This window comes from Pleurodeles waltl, chromosome 8 (genome assembly GCF_031143425.1).
Source record: "Pleurodeles waltl isolate 20211129_DDA chromosome 8, aPleWal1.hap1.20221129, whole genome shotgun sequence".
NCBI classification, from domain to species: Eukaryota; Metazoa; Chordata; class Amphibia; order Caudata; family Salamandridae; genus Pleurodeles; species Pleurodeles waltl.
This window is the reverse complement of record NC_090447.1, coordinates 420981719-421001062: the sequence shown is the minus strand read 5'-3', so window position 1 is coordinate 421001062 and position 19344 is coordinate 420981719. Positions and strand designations below refer to the sequence as shown.

At 40.3% G+C, this 19344-nt stretch overlaps 1 protein-coding gene across 1 annotated transcript in view; it reads right to left on the bottom strand.

The window, feature by feature from the left end:
• The window catches only part of TUBGCP5 (tubulin gamma complex component 5), a 326919-nt gene that overhangs the window by 286052 nt on the left and 21523 nt on the right, over positions 1-19344 (bottom strand). Inside the window, exons 2-3 of the mRNA XM_069204290.1 lie at positions 6834-6887; positions 6634-6742 (exon numbers count right to left, since the gene is read on the bottom strand). Of these exons, the coding sequence (XP_069060391.1) occupies positions 6634-6742; positions 6834-6887 (163 nt within the window). The remainder of the gene's footprint in view (positions 1-6633; positions 6743-6833; positions 6888-19344) is intronic.

Below are 19344 nucleotides of genomic sequence, written 5' to 3'. Positions count from 1 at the left end.
GGCCTGATTACAACTTTGGAGGAGGTGGTAATCCGTCCCAAATGTGACGGATATACCACCAGCCGTATTACGAGTTCCATAGGATATAATGGACTCGTAATACGGCTGGTGGTATATCCGTCACTTTACCGTCACTCTTGGGACGGATTAACACCTTCCTCCAAAGTTGTAATCAGGCCCTTAGTCTTTTCGGTTATGATAAAATGTTTGTATTCTTTGATAAGTTTTATATATTTCGCTTTTTCCTCTGATCTATACTGCTTCCTGTGGACTATTTCTTGCCTTCTGCATCTGTTTCCGCTCTCTTAGCTACAGAGAAAACCAAGGTGCTGAAGGTCTAGATCTAAAATTCTTAATCGTTTTCACAGGGGCATGCTTAATTATTGCAGCTCCAAGCGACTGAAAAAGCTCTTGTAGAGGTTATTTCATCTCTTAAAAGATGCAACTGTGACTTAAGTGTCTATAAGCGCTGGAATACAGATTTCCTTCCAAGCATGGATGCTTTAGTTTGTGCACGTTTATTTATGTGAGAATAAACGGACTCAGAGCTCAAAATGATGATCTTGTGATCTGACCAGGTAATCGAGACTTTCAGATCCAGCATTGGTGTTACTGATGTTGTAAACTTGAGTTTAGCGACCAACTGTGTGTGTTCCTAATTTCACAGAAATGTTTATGAATAAATGATACCCTTAAGAAAAAGATCTTTACAGCAATCTTTTTGTAAAGGATGTACATATGCTAATGAAATGCAATGAATTAGTGAAGATCAAATGCCATCATCTCTGCTTCTTCCCCTTGAGTCAAAGCAGAGTTTCAGTCACTCTGTTTGCAGTGGCCTTTGTGACTTTTAGCTAAGAAGTAAAGGAAATGAAAAGAAATTACACCCAGAAACCACTGTTTAAGATGCATGCTCTTATTGCAACAAGAAATGGCCTAGTAGTTAAGTAGTATTTCAGGCCTGGATATAAAATCCTGCCTCTTAACTGTGCAATCCTGGCAAGGTAATACATCTGCCCAATCCCTACTTTCGTGGTCTGCCAAAACAGGAAACACAAACAGGTGAGTCAGTTGGCATTTGAGGCAGAACTATATCTAGGAGTCAGTGAGGCAGACGTCTTGGAAAATGTTTAGAGGAGTGTGGTTGCCTATTCAACCCCCATGACAATTTGATTAAATGTGGTCAAATTTCCTTTGTACAACAGTACTTTCCAAAGTAAGTAGTTATTTTATCCCTATGTTTTATAGCCCAAGAAGGGGAGTTCTCAGAAGAGAGACATATCAGAGTATTTCTCAGTACCCAAAAGCATTATGCCTTTGTGAATGCAAATCATATATGTGCCTAACTCAAACAGTAAATAGACTCCCAAGATTCACAAATAATTTATGCCAAAACAGAAGCAGTTCCATTATTGTTTTAGTGCCAGTAATTAGCTCATCAAAATGTTTGTGTCAGAAAATGAAATAGCATCAGATTACTGTTATTAAGCTGCAATTGATAAACTATCATAATAGCAGATCTGGAGTGGCTTCATTTTCTGGTGGCCTGACTAAGGTGAGATACTGCTGACATCCTATGCCAAAGGACTTATATGTGCATTTGTATGTTTGAATATTTTAGGGAGCTGCTCTAAAGTTGTGAGGTGCTACTAATAACCTAATGCTCAGTGTGCCAAATAGCCTGTCTGGGTGTTTCGCCATTAGAAAAGGCATGTTCAATGCACTAGTGGTGCTTATTTTACCTCGGCTGCTAAAGATGTTATTAGAAATGACTGTTACACATTGCATCTGTTTACCAGGTATTACAGGACTCTAGGTGCTGATATTTGACAAGATGGGTTTAGCTGGAGGTAAGGCACTAGAGGCACCTTGTGAAGTCCTACATATCTGGCATTAACTCAAGCCCAAAGTGCTCCATCTAAGAGTAATCCCGACTGGTCAGAAATAAGTAGGGCGTAACTGGCCAAGGGTAGAGTCTCGGAGAGAAAGAGCCCAGGTGTTAAGGTAGGTTCAAACATCAGGTTACTGATCAGTTCTCTACTGTGCCATCCATCAATCACTGTACATCAGGGGATGGGGATCCAAGAACCTAGCAGTCTGTCTCTGCAGATTTGGCTCAAACATTCTTGAGAGGAAACAAGTGCATACTTATCAAATCCTCCAACTTTCCACAGCCCATATAACTCTGGGTCACTATCAGAAGCTATAAGGCTTTAAGCCTGCATCATGTGGCCGTTGGTGGTTCTCTCACTTGGTTTGGCATCATGACCACAAGTGCTTGAGCACTGCATGAACTTATGTATGGGCATCAAATCTCAGAGATAGCTGAGCATCACACTTACTACGGATTAAGTGATGGGTGCTCAGCCCCAAATCCAAAGGCTCCAATTGGTTGCCCATGTCTCCGTACGAGACCTGATATTAGCCAACACAAGCCCAGTCAGACGGTCAGTCTCCAGCAGTGCCTAGTTCATTTACATTTTTTTAAGGCCACAAGAAGGTAAGACAGGAACGCTAGCCAAAAAGCCACAGGATTCAGTTTTGAAATCTGGAGAAGATAGAGGTGCCGCAATGTTATCCCCTGTTGCCTAAATCTGTACGTTTGGCAAACCTAGGCAGGGCAGGGCAGGAGCTGTGCAAATCTTATTTGCACAAACCTTTAAAAGCTTGTGAAACAGAAGTGGTAGCCTGCTTTGCAGAAACAGGGCCAGTAGCGGCTGCATAAGAGCAAGTCAACCTACAAAACAAGTACTCCACTGGCTGAGGCTAAATGGTAACTCTGAATAGAAAGGTGTGCACAGGAGCCAAACCGTCCTGTGCCATAATACAACACTTCAGCCAGGTCTGGTGTTTTATCCAGAACACTTTGCATGCTGGGATTTTAAAGGACATGCCAATAATATAAATAAAACAATGGGTCCCAGAATTTAAAACAATCTTGGCAACAAGGTTAAGACTGGTGAGAGGCATCACATATGATACGGTGGCAGCTTTCTGGTTCTCCAATATCACTAAGAAAGATGCCCTGAACCCCCTTTAAACTGTAACAGCATGTACAGCTACTGACTACCATAAAGTGCAGTTTCAGTTTAATTTTGAAAAAAAAAATCCTATTCTGACCCAGGAATGGTGCTCTGCGAGCTTGAGCATACACTCTTCTCTGGGATCTAAAATATTAAATTTATGTATTTTAAACAGAAGTTGTGTATTTATTTTCAACTTCGCCACAATATACGACCATGAGGAATAGGCCTGTAAAACAAGCATCATTTTTGTAGTTGGTCTTGCGTTCTCTGGTTTGCAAATCATTTACATGAAGTTTTAAACAACTTGAAGTCAGGAAGGACTGTTAATAGAGGTGTTCTGGGGTAAAGGCGAAAAAGCGAGAGGCATCCGTCAAACCCCTATTGCCCCAGAGTGGGAGGACTTAGTGACGAGCTGGGACGACTTGATGAGGGGGGCCGGTAACACCCAATGTGGAATCAGCAGAAATAGAAGTCTAGGAGGACGTAAGGGTGAGATGGGTGATAATACGCCCAACAGAATGTGGCCCTAGGGAAGGACCCTGAAACCAAATGTAAGATGGGGACGAAGGCACCAACAGACCACACCGAGTAACAGGGGGCAGGGACTGGTCGGGCACGAACTACCACGTACTTGCTAGGAAGGGGGGGAAGAGTACATGGCTAGCTACCTCCCAAACAATGGAGACTCCTGGGAGAGACTTGCACCAACAGCTGTAGAGGCCCAGCCACACGATGCCAAAATAGTTAAACATTTTTAAAGCTAAGTTAAGTCTGTTATGTAGCCATAAAAACCAAAATGGTATTACAGAGCCATCGGGCGAGGGAATCTCTAATGCAGCAACGTTAGCGCATCAGCTTCTGAGACCGCTTAGTACTATATAGCAGGCATAATGAATAATAAGTTGGGAACCCAAGTATCTGTAACGCTTTGATATGATATTTATCTGTTTAACGATGTATATGATGAGAACAAGATGATGCCGTAATTTGATTTGCAAGTGTAAGACAGCGGATTGTTAATAAAAATATATTTGAAAAAAAAAATTTTAAAAAGAAGAAGAGGTGCTCTTGGGTATTTGGGACATTATATTGTAGGATCTGGATAGCAGGAGACCAAGTCCTTGCACTCCCAGTGTTGGTGGTAATCTACAAAAGAGAAAGACCTTATGTTGACGTCTCAATTACCAAGCTCTTCTCCAGACCTGCTCTGTACAGCATTTGGGAATTCAGTTGCAGAGAAAGTGAAAATCGCCAGTTCCGCTGCTGTCTAAGAGCCCAAGATGGAGACCTTGCATATGAGTTACAGGGCCTCTCTAGTTGGGCTCCACACTGTCCCCGAAACTGATAACTCCGCTTCAATGGGCCCACTCAGCCTGCCTCGGAGTAGCTGGGTTCCTATTATTTACAAATGTTTTTTGTTCTCCAGGTGGGGCCCCCATGAACTGTAGAACCAGGACCTCTCGCACCACAAGGCAGTGAGAGTCAAAGTTACGGCCCTACTCTAAAGTACATACAAGCTGAAAACAGGAGTCGAAAAATAGGGGCAGGGTATATGTTTCTTTAAATTCTGAACTTTCAACAAATGAAGGAAATCCCCTAGTCAATGGACAAGCAGAAAGCAATTAACAGAAACATTTGCTCAATCCCAGAGTCCACTGTCAATTTAAATATAAGACTAGATTTATATTTCACTTACTGCACAAACTGCAATAATTAATAGGTGTTACTTTCCCCAGGTTTGGGTCTGAGAACAGGGCAGTCAGAGTGCAGGCACTATGTGGAATACCGTTTTTACCAATCACAAGTTCCTGTCCTCAAGAATACCAGGTGCGTGAACAGCAGGTCTGTTTTTAAAGCTAGTATAACATAGTGGGAGGCCGGCAGTGGCTCTGGACACAAGCACTGAAACATCACCTGATCCTCTCTTAGAGGGAGGGGGTATGGTGTTGTGTGGAACGGCTTTACTGGTAATAGATTTATTACATACAACCCAGGCTTGATTATATGCCAACACGAACCCACCAATTGCTCAGAGACCTAGAACGTGAACTATTTCAATGGTAATGCCAACAAATGTGCGCTTGATTGTCATATTGTAGTCAGGGCTGCATTTTTAGATTAGTCATGTTAACAAAACAGAGAATCAGAAACTTTCCACTGTCTGAAAGCTTCAGATCTAGATATGATTACTTTAGCCAGAAGGCCATCCTGACTTGTACAGATCCTGTCTTGGAAGGAAGCAGGAAGAGTTACATTTGCTTGCCTTCCATACACTTCTTTAAAATGCTTTCTAAAGAAGCAACATAAGAGTTGAGTAAGAGTGTCCCCTCCTTTCTCCACAAGAAAGTTTTGGCGATGAATCTTTGAAACAATGCTATAATTAGGAAAGGTCAGCATACACGGGGCTGTGTGCTAAGGGGGTATACTGATATCCAAATGTAGATCGAACAGCTGTGTAAGATATGTGGGCAAAGTGGCACAATTTGGCATTATAAAATGTAGTTAGATTTCATAACCAAACACAGACACATAGCAGCATGGCTGGAAGCATATATGCAACGCAGGGGCAGGGATTAAACTAACAGAGTAGGCATGTGTGATGAAATGTGCTTGGAGCTTTTCTAGTAATTTCTCTGCTTTTCATAATGACTGCTGAAATTGCCATAAGATCATCATTCTGGTGCACCGGATTTCTAGATGAAAAATGTATACTAAATAAACATATGCAGTAAAATACCAGCTATTTTGTGTGTGTTACTATATCCAAGAATATGGGTGGAGCTATGTATTCAATATGCCCCCTGCAGATAAGCGATTGTCTGACTGGCGAGAGACAACTACCTGCAACCCTTACTTTTCCCCTGGGAAGGTTTGTAAACTACCAGGTGGGGCCCCTAAAAAGCAGGAAACAAGCCAGTGCAACACTCCCCCCAGCCTGCCGACATCATTCCATGCACTACTACAGCATCCCTACCCCAAGCCCTGCACCCACCTGCGCAGAGCAGGGAGTAGAAGTGTCCCATTAATCCAAAATCTACAGGCTGAAAAAATCTCTGTAATTCTAGCTCCGTGTGGTTATTCACCATTCCGGTAGTGAATTACACAGTGCAGTAATGCAATTATTGGATAGAATAAAATATTCAGGCACAGTAATTTTGACAACCATGACCACATAACTCCTTATTGAGTGCTAGATTGTACTCATTTAATTGTCCTTGCAAGGGCTGGAAGGCTGAGTAAATGCAATTATATTCAAACCTGTGACAGCATGCAGCAGCCATATTTCATGCTGCACACACATTTCAGTAGGAGGCGGCTTGCCCACTTAACTGTACTACCTGGTTATCCTATCATGCATTCACAAAAGGGCTTTGATATGCTCTTTGTACGAAAAGAAGTATTCCTAAGAGTAAGTTGTAGGAGAAGATACAATATACTTCCGGGTCTGGCTAGCAACAAAATTAGAGTACAATGTCACACTGTCATTCATTTACAACTTCCCCCTCATCTGGGGAAATTTTATCCATAAGAACTTTCACAAAGAGATATTTCAACCAACATTGTGAGAATTCGGTAGAGATGAAATAGTTACCAAATTATGTTTTACCTTTGTTCCCTGAACATTGGGAAGTGGCAAGCTGAGAAATTCTTCAGTCAGTCCCTTCCAACTTTCCGCTTTACTGATATCCGAGTGAATGATCAACTTTTCATATATCCTGGTAAAACACAAACAATAGTATTAACTGCCGACACTGAAAAATAACCTACTAGCTACTTTGCTAAAAACAAGCATGAAGAGAAGCTCACCCTTCTATTGTTCTCTGCAAGCTGTGACTGTTCACATCAAGGAAACGGTGGTATCTAAAAAAAATATATATATATTCACAAGATGTTCAATCACATTAATTGCAACAGATGCAAAACCAAGATGCATTAATAGGCTAGCAGGGAAGCAAGATAAAAACATGTTTCTGTTGATGCACATTTATCCAGAAAGAAAGTACCATCAGCAGGGGAAGTCAATTCCATTGACTGAATTCACCAAAGACTGAGGTCTCCAATGGGTAGTTCGGGAGCTACTAGTAGCTTGCAAGTACCCTGAAAGTAAATCCTTGAAGTGCAGATAAGCAGAGTACTTAATTTAGATGGTGTACTCTAGCCAGATTGAAGAAGGTCACTTTGCAAGAAAAAGACAAGATGCTCTCTAATTGTGTTAACTCCGAATAGAATGTTCATAATTGATAGAAAACTATGTATTTTGAAAAAACGATATGCTCATGTTTGAAAACAAAATGACTGCAAATCTAAAACATATTTACACTGCCCTTTGAATGATAGCTCACACCAAGTTGTGCAGGTTAACACCTTGTAGTATTTGCTTTGTGCCAGAAGGTACTTACTGTTGTGACTCTAATGTCATTAGCATTTTATTTTAACAAAGCTGTTCATGACACTGCTGCTAGTATCCTCATTTCATGTATTGGGGTGGTCGAAGTTCTACTACAATATTTAATTTTAAATATTATCCAGAAAAAATATTCTATTCAGACTAGAGGCTACCACAATATTTTGGAAGTATGTATACAAAGGTAAGTATAGTTCTAATTACTTTTATTAACTCAAATGTATTTATCTTGAAGGCATGTAAGTGGAGTACTGCGACTTATCTGGGTAGCCACTACTATTAATCCAGCAAGGTGTGCCCACTATTTTAATTGTCTCTGATGTGCTCACTACTGCAACAATAGTGGACGTCATCTATAGCTCTGGACTATTTCCACTGTTAAGAATTAGTTCATGCTATAGAAAAGATAGGAGACCCCTGACCTAAGACCATACATAAAATTCTAAACAAATGGGTAGAGAGAGAACACACTAAAAAGTCTTGGAGCAAAAATCAAGGAAAACTTTATATGCATTTCAATGTTTTTGTTGAGGGTTATCAATGAAAAAACAGTCTTTTATGCATCAAGCACTGTCAAATTTTGAGTGTTTGAGGATTATAAAAAAAAAAAAAACTTTGTTGTTTTCCCCCGTCGAATCATTATCATTCACAAAAATGCTTGAGGAAATACCTCTTCCAAATGAACATTTAAGATCTAATAGAAGTGGCAACTGGAAAAATTTAAAACATGACTAAAGACCTTATTTAGTGTTTGTGAGACGGGACACTCAATCACAACATAGCAGATATCCCGTCCACCATATTGCAATTGTCACGGGCTATAATGCACTTCTAATATGGCATATGGAATAGTCACAACTTTTGTGACAGGGTACTGCACCCACCAAACACTAAATAAGGCTCACAACAACAAAAAATCTAACACTGTATACTTTACATCAGTGGTTCCCAACCTGTGGTCCGGGGACCCCTGGGGGTCCGCAAAGCCTTCTCAGGGGGTCCGCGAGAGCCTAGAAAATTAAAAAATATTGACAAATTTGGTCCTCAGCTTCCAGTAATGACTCAGGCGGGGGTCCCTGGATTCTAATGATGATTCAGTGGGGGTCCCTGGGTTCCATTAATGTTAAAGTGGGGGTCCACAGAAATCAAAAGGTTGGGAACCACTGCTTTACATCATTTCATTTCACTGTGGGGCAGTTCCAGTAACATCCTCAAAGGAGGAGCTGGGCACAGAGTCACTCAAGTTACCTACTCAGGAACCTGGTTAACACTACCTGAAAGGAAGATCTTTTGGAATGGGTACATAGTTTTAACAAACGGCTCAGATGAAAACTTCACCAACGTTAGGGTGTCTGAAAGGAAATGAGAGATCATTATAAATAACGTTTCTTCTGTGAAGATGTTGTCCCACTAAAAGTTCCACTAGCATCTGGATTCATTTTAGGAGATGGGGTGTTGAAAAGCTACATTTTAAAGCAAACTGAAAACCAGCAATCATGTCTTTCATGAGTTCTGAGAGACACAATGTGTTTTAGGGTTGTGGTTGCAGCGGGAATTGTTTCTTACAACTTTTGTAATCCATTGCCTCATACTTAAAGGTAACTTAAAAGGGTGGGATTTATGTCAATCTGCCACTATTGCACTGGAAAGTTCTTTTCTGCAAGAAAGGTAATGTTGGTGCACGAATGAAGGTCAAGAACCATTCACACGGCCCTGGCCACGTGCACAAAACAGCACCTATTTGACAGTTCCTGGCCTCTTCCCCATGCTGCCTAGGGGAAAATGCAACTCCTCACTTCAACCTTAAAGTTTACAATGTGGCTGATTAGGGCCAGAGGGGACGGAAATGCAATAGAGAGCTACAATCATCGGTTAACTTTCCTGAATCTAGAAATAGTTTTGTCTCATGCTGCAGGGACCCAGGTAAGACTTTTACCTTAGGATAACTAACTTTCATCATTCTCTGGCATACACAATGAGGAAATTAGCTCCTGAGTATCAGAACTTACCTGCACACCGAAAGTGGTTTTGGTTGTCATCTACACTCAGCGCCTCACTAGCTTGAACACAGAGAACACATTTCGAGAAGCTTCAGTCTATGGGTTTGCAGTGGTAGCCTTTTCTGGCTTTTAATGATTTAATGGAAGTTTGGTTGGAGTCATCTCGTACCTACACATAGATCTTGGAATGTTTTCAACTGCAACACTGGCTGGCAACACCTCATTGCTGGTGGATTTCCGTCTTCCAGCAATTTATTCATTCTGCTCTCATACCTTTATTGTTTTCAAGCACATTCTCTTTGAATATCTAGTTAGGTGTTGTTCATCAACTTGCTTTATTTGATAACCAGTACTTAGTTTTTCAGTGTTTCCTTTTCCTTCCTTGCCCAAGATCAATCTTTGGTCTCCCCATTTGGGTCTTCTGATCCATATCGTTCAACGGTAGGAAGTCTTTCTGTGTTTAAGTTGATGTGGACGGATATCTATTATATAATATATAATTGACTCCTCCACTTCACCTTAATCACGTCTTTGCCCTAGCTAAGGGAGGACATTCCAAACTTGAAAATGTTGACTTCCAGAAGCATACCTTTTTCAGAGGCAACCAATCAAGTTTGCTCGAGAAATGAAGGAAGGTAACTGAGGTGACAGAAGTTGAACATTTTTGTTATTTTTAACTCTGACACTGGGACCTGGATCCCTCGAATCAGGGCTGCCAAAAACGTATTTTGGGAACCATGGTGCCTACTTACGTGGAGACACATGCATCACAAATCCATGGATAACACTAATTAAAAAAAAATTAAAAAATTTACAAAAATATAGGACACAGTGAAATACGGGTCTGTAGGGCAACAACTTACAGCACTGCCCTCAGAGGTTAATAGCTTTCTATTACTGACACCAGGATCTCCTTGGCTTAGCTAGGCATGGACATCACAATAGTTCATACAGGAAATGAGAGAGGGGTTATAAACAATAGAATAACCAGGAGGCTAACGACCATAGACAAATAGAGGTGATTTTAAACAGCTATGGCAGAAACCTTTGAGTTTCCACAAAAATAATGCAAAAAGAGAACGAAAAAGTACCAAACGTTTTGAAAATACTCAAACTAAAACTATAAAAGATTCTGTAGTAGACTGCTGAGATAGTGACTGTTGTCAAACAGTGGGATGAGTAAAAGAACCTTGTCAGCCTGATCATAGGTATAGGACTGGCAGCTTGGTGATCTTCTAAGTCCCATAATCGCAAACTCTTATTCTATGTTCATGTGCAAATGTCTGTCTGGTCTGAAATGAGGGAGAATGCACCCAGCTGAGGACTCTCCTGATATGATGAACAGACTATGGTCCTTCAGTGCCAAACGACCAACAAAGAACGGAGTGGAACTGTGCTAGCTGCTTGTCACTGCTATGGAGTGGACATTCTATGCTAGATTTTGTGTAAGGCAGCAGCTGAAGCATTCCCGAGTGAAGGAATACAGGGAGGATGGACTCTTCGCACAAGCCCACTTCCTCCACAGGAAGGGGACTAGAAGATATGGGGCTCAAACTGAAAGTGTTCCTTTGGGAGTTGGAGCTGAAATGGACTGATGTGGACACCCTAAATGCCTTGAAAATCTGGGCCTTTTCCCACCATAACTGATGGGTTTTAGACATCTGCCATTACATTCGAGCTGCTAGACAAAGAACCACTGTAGGGAGTTGAAGGACACTTGCTGGATGCGGGGCTACTGATAGCTGCCCAGAGAGGTGACAGTGATGAAGATCCTACCTAACATTCCAAGGCTCTAGGAATAACTTGGACTAAAATGTGGACCTGGCTCTCAACCACAGCCTGTACTTCTTGGATTTGATGTTTTTGCACTGCATGAGTTGACAATAGATTGGCACTCACCTGGTGGACAGCAATACCACAGAGACACTGGTCAACAAGGGCAAGAATAAAAATGGTAACCCTGCGCAGAAGAGCAACATAGATCAATACACTGCAAAAAGTAGGGGGGGGGGTGAAAAGCAAAGCTATGGTAAGTGATGATGACTGCCTAGCACTTTATGAGCCCCCTCACAAAGATTTACTTAAGACAATATATGGGTTTAAGTACAAATTTAGTAAACAAGATGGATTTGATATACATTGAAGTGAACCTTCTTCCAGGTAACCTAAGGAAAGTAGCACACACACCAAAGAAGACTAGAGCTGTAGTAGGACATTTGGCTTAAAGTGTACAGCACTACTGAAGAATAGTGACTTTCTAAAAGTGCCATTATCAGACTTGTGATTTAATATTCAACTTTACCATTAAAGAGGATTTTAAATTACAGTTCCTCAAACACCAAACATGATTTTCCTACTCGCTACCAATCAAATGTTAACACTTATTTAATGTAATAAGATATCCCAATGTTATCCTATGGGAGAGGTAGGCCTCATAGACGTGAGAAATAAATTTGTACTTTTTTTTTTTGTTTGTTTTTTACTAATCAGGACGTGTAAAACCTAAAAGTGCATGTCCACCTTTTACAATGCATCTTGCCCTATGGGCTGTCTGGGGTCTTCTTTATGGATGACAAATGTATAAAAAAAAGGGAGTTGTAGGATTGGCCAGGGGGTTATTTTGTCAAGTTGAACTGGCAGTTTAAAATTGCCAAAAGGCTGCTATGGCAAGAATGGGACATGTTTTAAGGGGCTACCTAAGTGGGAGGTATAATAAGTGCTGCAGGCCAGTAGCAGCATATAATATACCAGCCCTGGGCATATACTATACCACTTTACTAGGGAAATATAGATAAACTAAATATGCTACTCGGGTATAAGCCAATATTACTATGTTTTGGGGAGTGAGCACAAGCACTTTCGCACTGGTTAGCAGTGGCAAAGTGCACAGAGTCCCACAGCCAACAAAAATAAATTCAGAAATATAGACGAGGAAAAGGCAAAATGATTTGGGGGAAGACCACCCTAAGGTTGACAGGTCTAACAATCTGCACATTAATGCTCCATGTAACAAATGCCACACAACTTCGAAAGCCACTGCTTATGCCTGCAAAGTAGGATATTGTGGCAAATACCACACTGGTAACCAGACTAGTAATCAGAGCACTCCATACAGAAACACTGATAACTGTACTCATCTCAATTCTGACAAGATGTCTGTAGTATACTGTAATCTACTCACTGGCAAGCCTAGCACACAAAAATCTATCAACTCAGGCACCTGCAAGTGTGGAGGCACTTGGACAAAGAAGTCATGAAAAAGCTTGAAAATAATCATATCAGGAAGCAAGGTGGTGTACTCTGATCGAGACTACCATGTCACCCAATATGCTCTGCAATAACCCTATATCACACAAGTCACAAAGCATGACCTATAGTCTCCGCAAAGGCTGCAGCAAACAGTTAACTGCAAGGCAAAATCAAAGGGTGTGGAGATGTAGAAAATCTCTTCTAACCATTTGGACTGATCTTACCAAATTTAGCGATTCCTTCCACCCAATGCTTGTTGCAGACCGAAGAGTCAGAAAGCCACGGCACTGCAATCAACCCCAAGGGATTGCAATGGTGGCAGCATTAGAACTCACAAAACTAGAACTCACAAACATGTTGTTCAAATATGAATACTCTTGCAAGCATCACAGTGTATGAAGTTCTAGAAATCATTAGAAGCAAGGACAGAACAACATCCACTAAGCAAGGGGTAGAGGGAGGGAGCTAAAGGATGTTCACTATGACATTAGAACTCTATTTAAAATGAAGCCATTTAGTAGGGAGGAGTCTGGCTCCTCAGGACTTTGGGTTCTGTGAGCTGACCAATGGCCTTAGAATTTAGATTCTAGAAATTCGATCTGAGGATCAATTTGGTCACAGAGTTCTTTCAAGCAATCCAGGTTCTATTGATTATTTCTTTAATTATTTGTCTGTGAATACCAGTGCCAGAGGATCTATGTCTGGAGTTCCAGTAGTCACGCTCCCCCCTCACCCTCTCCTACTATTTCAGAATATGAGGTACTCTGTCCTAAAACAGCTTACCACCCCTTTGTAAAGGGATATTTTCAGACTGTCTTCACTACAATATGTCACATATGCAGAGATGAAACAATCCAATGTGGTCTGGGCCAGACAAGCTGCTCTTTTTGCTATACATAAAAACATTAGCAATACTGTGATGTTCTATCTCGATTCACCCTACGCGTGTACTCTACATGCCTGATATTGTTTGGAATTGTGGTATTCCCAATAACCTGAGAATCAGGATCTTGCCCAAGGTCAAAGAATGGATTAACATAAATGGTTTCAACATAATTAGGCACAATATTTTTTGTTCATAGATTGCCTAAGTTATAGGTGACTAGGCCACATGATTTCCACTGGAAATCCTTCTTTAATGTACAGAAGATAAGCTCGCAATCCCAGAAGGATCAGGTCTGAGGTACTGTTTGGGTGTACCTCTTCAAATGACCATGGCCGGGAAGAAAAGGAATTAATTTTTTGTGCTGATGGAATTACTTGAAGGCATATCCCCTGAAATCTCCTGGCAGTGATCAAAAGCCAGCAACTGTACCAACGTTTCCCCAGCACAATGAATTCTCACAGGCAGAACAGAAGCCAGCTTGATTGGGCCTCAAAATGTTAACTGATACTATGGCAATGTACCTGTTAACAAATATATTTGTACGAACTGTGAACTGGCGATAACCTGTGTTAGCTTGTTAAAACTTTAAATAAAGTTGGTTAAAAAAAGGTTTACTGATTGTAAATGACATATTAATTGCTTGGCCACATAATTAAAGAGTTTAGCTGCAGCAGGTAGGACAGCTACAGGACACACATTTGTCATTATTGTTGGGTCTTATACAATACTAAAGATACAACATAATTATATTATGTGAGAACCTTAAAAATACTTCCAAATAATTAGAGGTTATATTATTGAGAAGAAGTAATGCAGAAACTTAGGTCAGAGGTGACTGTAACAAGCCCAATGAGTAATGGGTTGTGCAATATTATCCAATATTATTGTAGGATCCTCTGTAGTGCTTAAGACTTGAAAATGTATTTTCTTATTCGCCTTAATCATTTTTCTCTTCAGAATTCATTACTTAAAACAGTATCTTGACAGTGGTGGCTGTCTATCACCAGGGCTTAATTTGTAAAAGAATGAGTGCCAGAGCCCAAAGTTCTGCTCAGAAGCCCATGAATGGCACTATTAACATCAGCATACCAAATTCCAAGGATGTGCAGCCTTCAATCCACCAAGGCCTTCTTAATCTACCACCAGGCACTGCCTCCCCCTTTATCTCACTCTTGCCGGTACCTACTTTCACAGTTTTTCTGTGTAAACTCTTCCACCTTTGATCACTTTTGTGGTCCCCCCACCTTGTTCCCGAACAATAGCCAAATATGAAAAATGTGTGCTAGCGGCCCTCACCGGCAACAACAGGCTCGATTTAAGCATTTCCTATTACTAGAATATAGAACGTCTGGAGTCATCATTCTGACTGAACTTGAAGACAGAGAAACCCAGTAACTGCTTTGTTAAAGGCAAGTCTATGTACACTTATTAATGGATTATGTTTTACATCTTCACGTCCCTACTCACATTACAGTACTCCTTGTGTCAGTTATGTAAGCATACATTATTAAGCTACACTTTCTAAAACAACAGCTTTCTTAGAATATGTGTATCTACTAATTCTGCTCTTTATAATCTCCAATATAACCCTGAAATGTGGATGTTAGTGCATACTCAAAGTCTTCTAGTCAGAAAGCCTTAAAATTATCTGTAAGAAAAGAATTGTCTTTATTAGATTAATTCACGGACCACAAACGTCTCCATCAATTAAAAAAATAGAGTGGGTTAGATTTAATCATTTGTATATTGTCTTTTTCTTATAAAAATTGTCATGTTCTCTAAATCTATATCATATGACAAGTGTTACTAGCTTGCCTAAACAAAACATACATTTTATAAATGTTCACTACATAGACTTGATTAGGTCTTGGATACCATGGTTTGATATTAAGAATTAATTTTTGTTTTTTGTCTCTGCAATACCTGCAAAATATGTATTGTCTGTCTTCTGAATAACTATTGTTCTGTCTGGATAACAAAAATGAAATAATTTCTGGACAGAATGATTGTTGCAACCGAAGTCGGTGATTATCAAATGTAGATGCACTTTTCTTCTTTTTTTTTTTTTTTTTTTTTTTTTTTTTAAATCACAAGACTTTTTTAAGTGTACGGTTTTAATATAAAAAGGGTTCTCAACAATATTCTATCAGAGTACTTCTTTTCTGTAATGTTCAGTTCCTGCTTGAATCATACATAATGAGGCATTTATTAGCAAACAATGCCTCACAACTTATTTGTTACCTCATTTTAATCCCTTTCACTGCCCTCTTGCTACTATATTTGTCCCTCATTTTTCCTTACAGTTCGCAACTACCTTTTGTTCACCTTCTGGATGTCTTTACTTGGCTCTTCCCGAATATCAAGGAGAGACTGGTGCCTTGTTATTTACTTCTACATTAATCTTCACCTTCAAACAGGAACTACAGATTTGACAAGGATATGTTTTGCCCTTTGTAGCTTTTCCCTTCTACATGGAACCCTCTAAAGGAAGCATCAGATATTTTTTACATTAAATATTCTCTATAGCACAGCCCCGTGGCTAATGGGAGGAGTTGCCTTTTTCTTCAGCAATCAAGACAAAGCTTTACAGATCATATCAGTGAAGAGACCTCCACAGTTTGCAATGTAAATAGGATTTACTACAATTACCCCTTAAGAATTCCTTTTTGAAGAAGTCCTGTATATCACAGTCGATTGATATCACAGTAGTTCCTTTAAGTGCCCCATATTGTTGCTGCAGATCCTAGGAAGTTAAGAGAACTTTTGGATTCTTTTATGGTGCAGGTTGCTATTCACCCCACAGTTTCATTAGGATCACACAAAGGTTGTTTACTTGATAAGGTGCCTAACTGTATCTACAATTGCCTAGACAACTCCTTTAAATGGATCTGGGATGCCTGCTTGGGGACACATTACTATTCTATTTGCATTTAAGATGTCTGGATGTCCTGGCTTGGAGTACTCTGCTACGGAGCACTGTATATTCAGCCAGGAGGAGTGTATGTACTGATTTACTTGCCTTTATTCCATCAACTAAAAGCTGATACTTAGATATTTTTACTGGGATTTTCTAAATTGATTTAGCACTCTTAACTGAGCAGAGATTTAAAGAAAGACAAAAGATCTTTTCTATAGTTGTTCAGAGGAGTATGTCTCCTGTGAGGCTGTTCCTGGTATTTTCTTCTTTGCAGAAATTAACAACCGTTAATGCATTAAAAAGAAGAGACTGTAAGCACTGTCCCGGGTGAATGTTTTTTCACTCTGATGCAACCCTTGGAATGGAGAGGGTCTGGGGACTTTGTGAATGAATTGTGTTTTGGAATAACTGTGATTGCCTTAAGAAAGAAACTGAGCATTTTGGTAATACTTTACTGCTAATGGAACTGGTGAACGTTCAAGGATTTGGGTGGAATGCACAGACTGCTTCATGTGATTTCACAAGAGATATGGGGAGGTACAGGCATAAAAATATGAAAGTAAGAGCACTGTGCCAGTAACACTGATGTGTGCACTCCTCTGAAGAACTATAGAAAAGATCTTTGCAGACTATGATCTAACAGAATGTACAAATAATAAATGTAGCACCTTAATGTGGAAGCATGTTATGAACTACCAGGACCAGAATGCATATCAGGGTATAAAAGGCATGACATCAGATATCGCATTTGGAAACAGACTCAGCCACCGTGATCAAGACCGGCAAAGATTTAAATGCGTTGGTGTAATGCGGAGGTCAATTAAATTGATTTGGAAATCAAAGCCCCTAGGAGTGCAGTGCCTCTTTGTTTTGCAATTAATTTCTTAATACTGGTCATATCCTTTCACTGCACCAGCAGCAAGAGTGCGCCACCACTCATGGGGAAGGGATAAACATTCTTTATTCGAATGCAGTCACAGCAACAAATGAGTTTCGGTGAGTGCGTTTTTAGTGTCGGCAGCCCATTTTAACAGTTAAGTAAACATTAAGAAAGGACAAAATATATAGCAAAAGAACAAAACATTTTTGAGCGATCGCCATTTTAAAAGGATATTTACCCATTCATTGAAATGCATCTTTACAATACTCAACATCCTTCTAGGTTACACAAAACTATTTAACTTAGTTAATCAATTGATTAATACTATTCCCATCCGTATTCCTTTACTTACTCCACAATTCATTCAATAATACTTGCATAAGTCAATCAATTTAATGCATTCAGTGTATACCATGTAATTTAATTACCATCCAGGGCCTCATAAGGGAAGCGGCGGTTACGAATATGTCTATACAGGGCTGTATAGTAGCCAAATGCACGTAGTATTTCTAGAATATATGATACAGAGAGTAAGGCAGTAATCAAATGACAGTATTTCTGACGCATCATCAATGCATTGTCCCTGGGAGTCATTTCCTTCATCGACTTTGCAGGGCAAAAAGGAACCAACGCTTTGTGCTGTAAACCACCCATCACCTCTCCTTTGGCAGTAAGGAACCGATGCATCACCTACCCTGCAACAGTAAGGAACCAACGCATCTCTGGCTCTTTTGACGCATGACCTCCCCTTCATCATCTTTATTTTTGACACATCTCAGGTACTTTGCCTCAGTCAAGTGCTTCATTGATTTCAAGGAACTACAATGACATTTAACTTTTTTTTTTTTTTTTAAAGTGATACCTTTGCTTGTCATTTTGGTCTTGTTTTACTCAAAGTGTGTGTGGGGTGTGTGTGGTGTGTGATTGCCTCTGAGATAAGCCTGACGGGTTGAGTCAAGCTACCAAGGGAGTGAGAAGGGGTTATCTTAGCTGCGTGACTCCCTTACCCTGACTAGAGTTAGGGTCCATACTTGGAGAGAGTGCAAACCACTGCCAACTAGAGACCCCCATTTCTAACAGTACCTTAATAAAGTGTGCACATTTATGCATGTAAAATGAGCCAACTGAAGTAATTAATTATCACCCTAGCAAAGGGTGTTGGTTTGCGACTGAAAAATAAGTCCCACTGAAGTTACTGGCACTTTTTCAAAATAAGAGGAACAAATATGTATGTGTATATATTGGAATCACTCCCTAGTGGAACTGTGCTCCAGTGGAACTCAACTGCTACTAGTGGGTGACTAGAAATGAGAGCATCCATTATGGTTATTTCATTAACGCCAGAAGGATCTATGTTGTCTCATGCGGGATGCTGTGCTTTCTTAACAGCTCCACTGCCCCACACCCTCTAGTTATCTGGCTTGACTTAAAGTCTGTCCTCTATGCTCCTTCCCTCTTTCTTTTTCAGTAGGAGCTGCATCTGGGTCAAATGATTTGGAGTGAGACACCAGATTCTCACTCCATGCTTCCACCCACTTAACCCCTCCCCCACCCGAGTGGGCATGTGAAGTGTGGCAGGCAAAAGCCTTCTTCCAGTAGTGTCTAAACTTTTTGGGCCTGTTTAGGCCTGGTTAAGGAAACTTTCTCATCCACCAGCTCTCCTTCAAGAGAAACTTGAGATAACTTAACTCCTGGGTTACCTCACGCACAACTGAAGCTGGGTTAAAATAGTCATACATGCATTCAGTAATAAGGATTTACCTTACAGCGGAAGCTAGCAGACAATACACTATGGAGGGTTGGTACGGAAGATGGAGTGATGCTGGTGTTGTGTAGCCATTTTAGTTATAGCTCCATGCACGTTATTTTAGCACACTAGGCCTGCCGCTGTGCACTGTAACCTATATATATTTTATTTAGCTTAGTTTATTATTTTATCAATAGCCACATTTGCAGTCTTGTTTTATTTCTCTCTATCTAG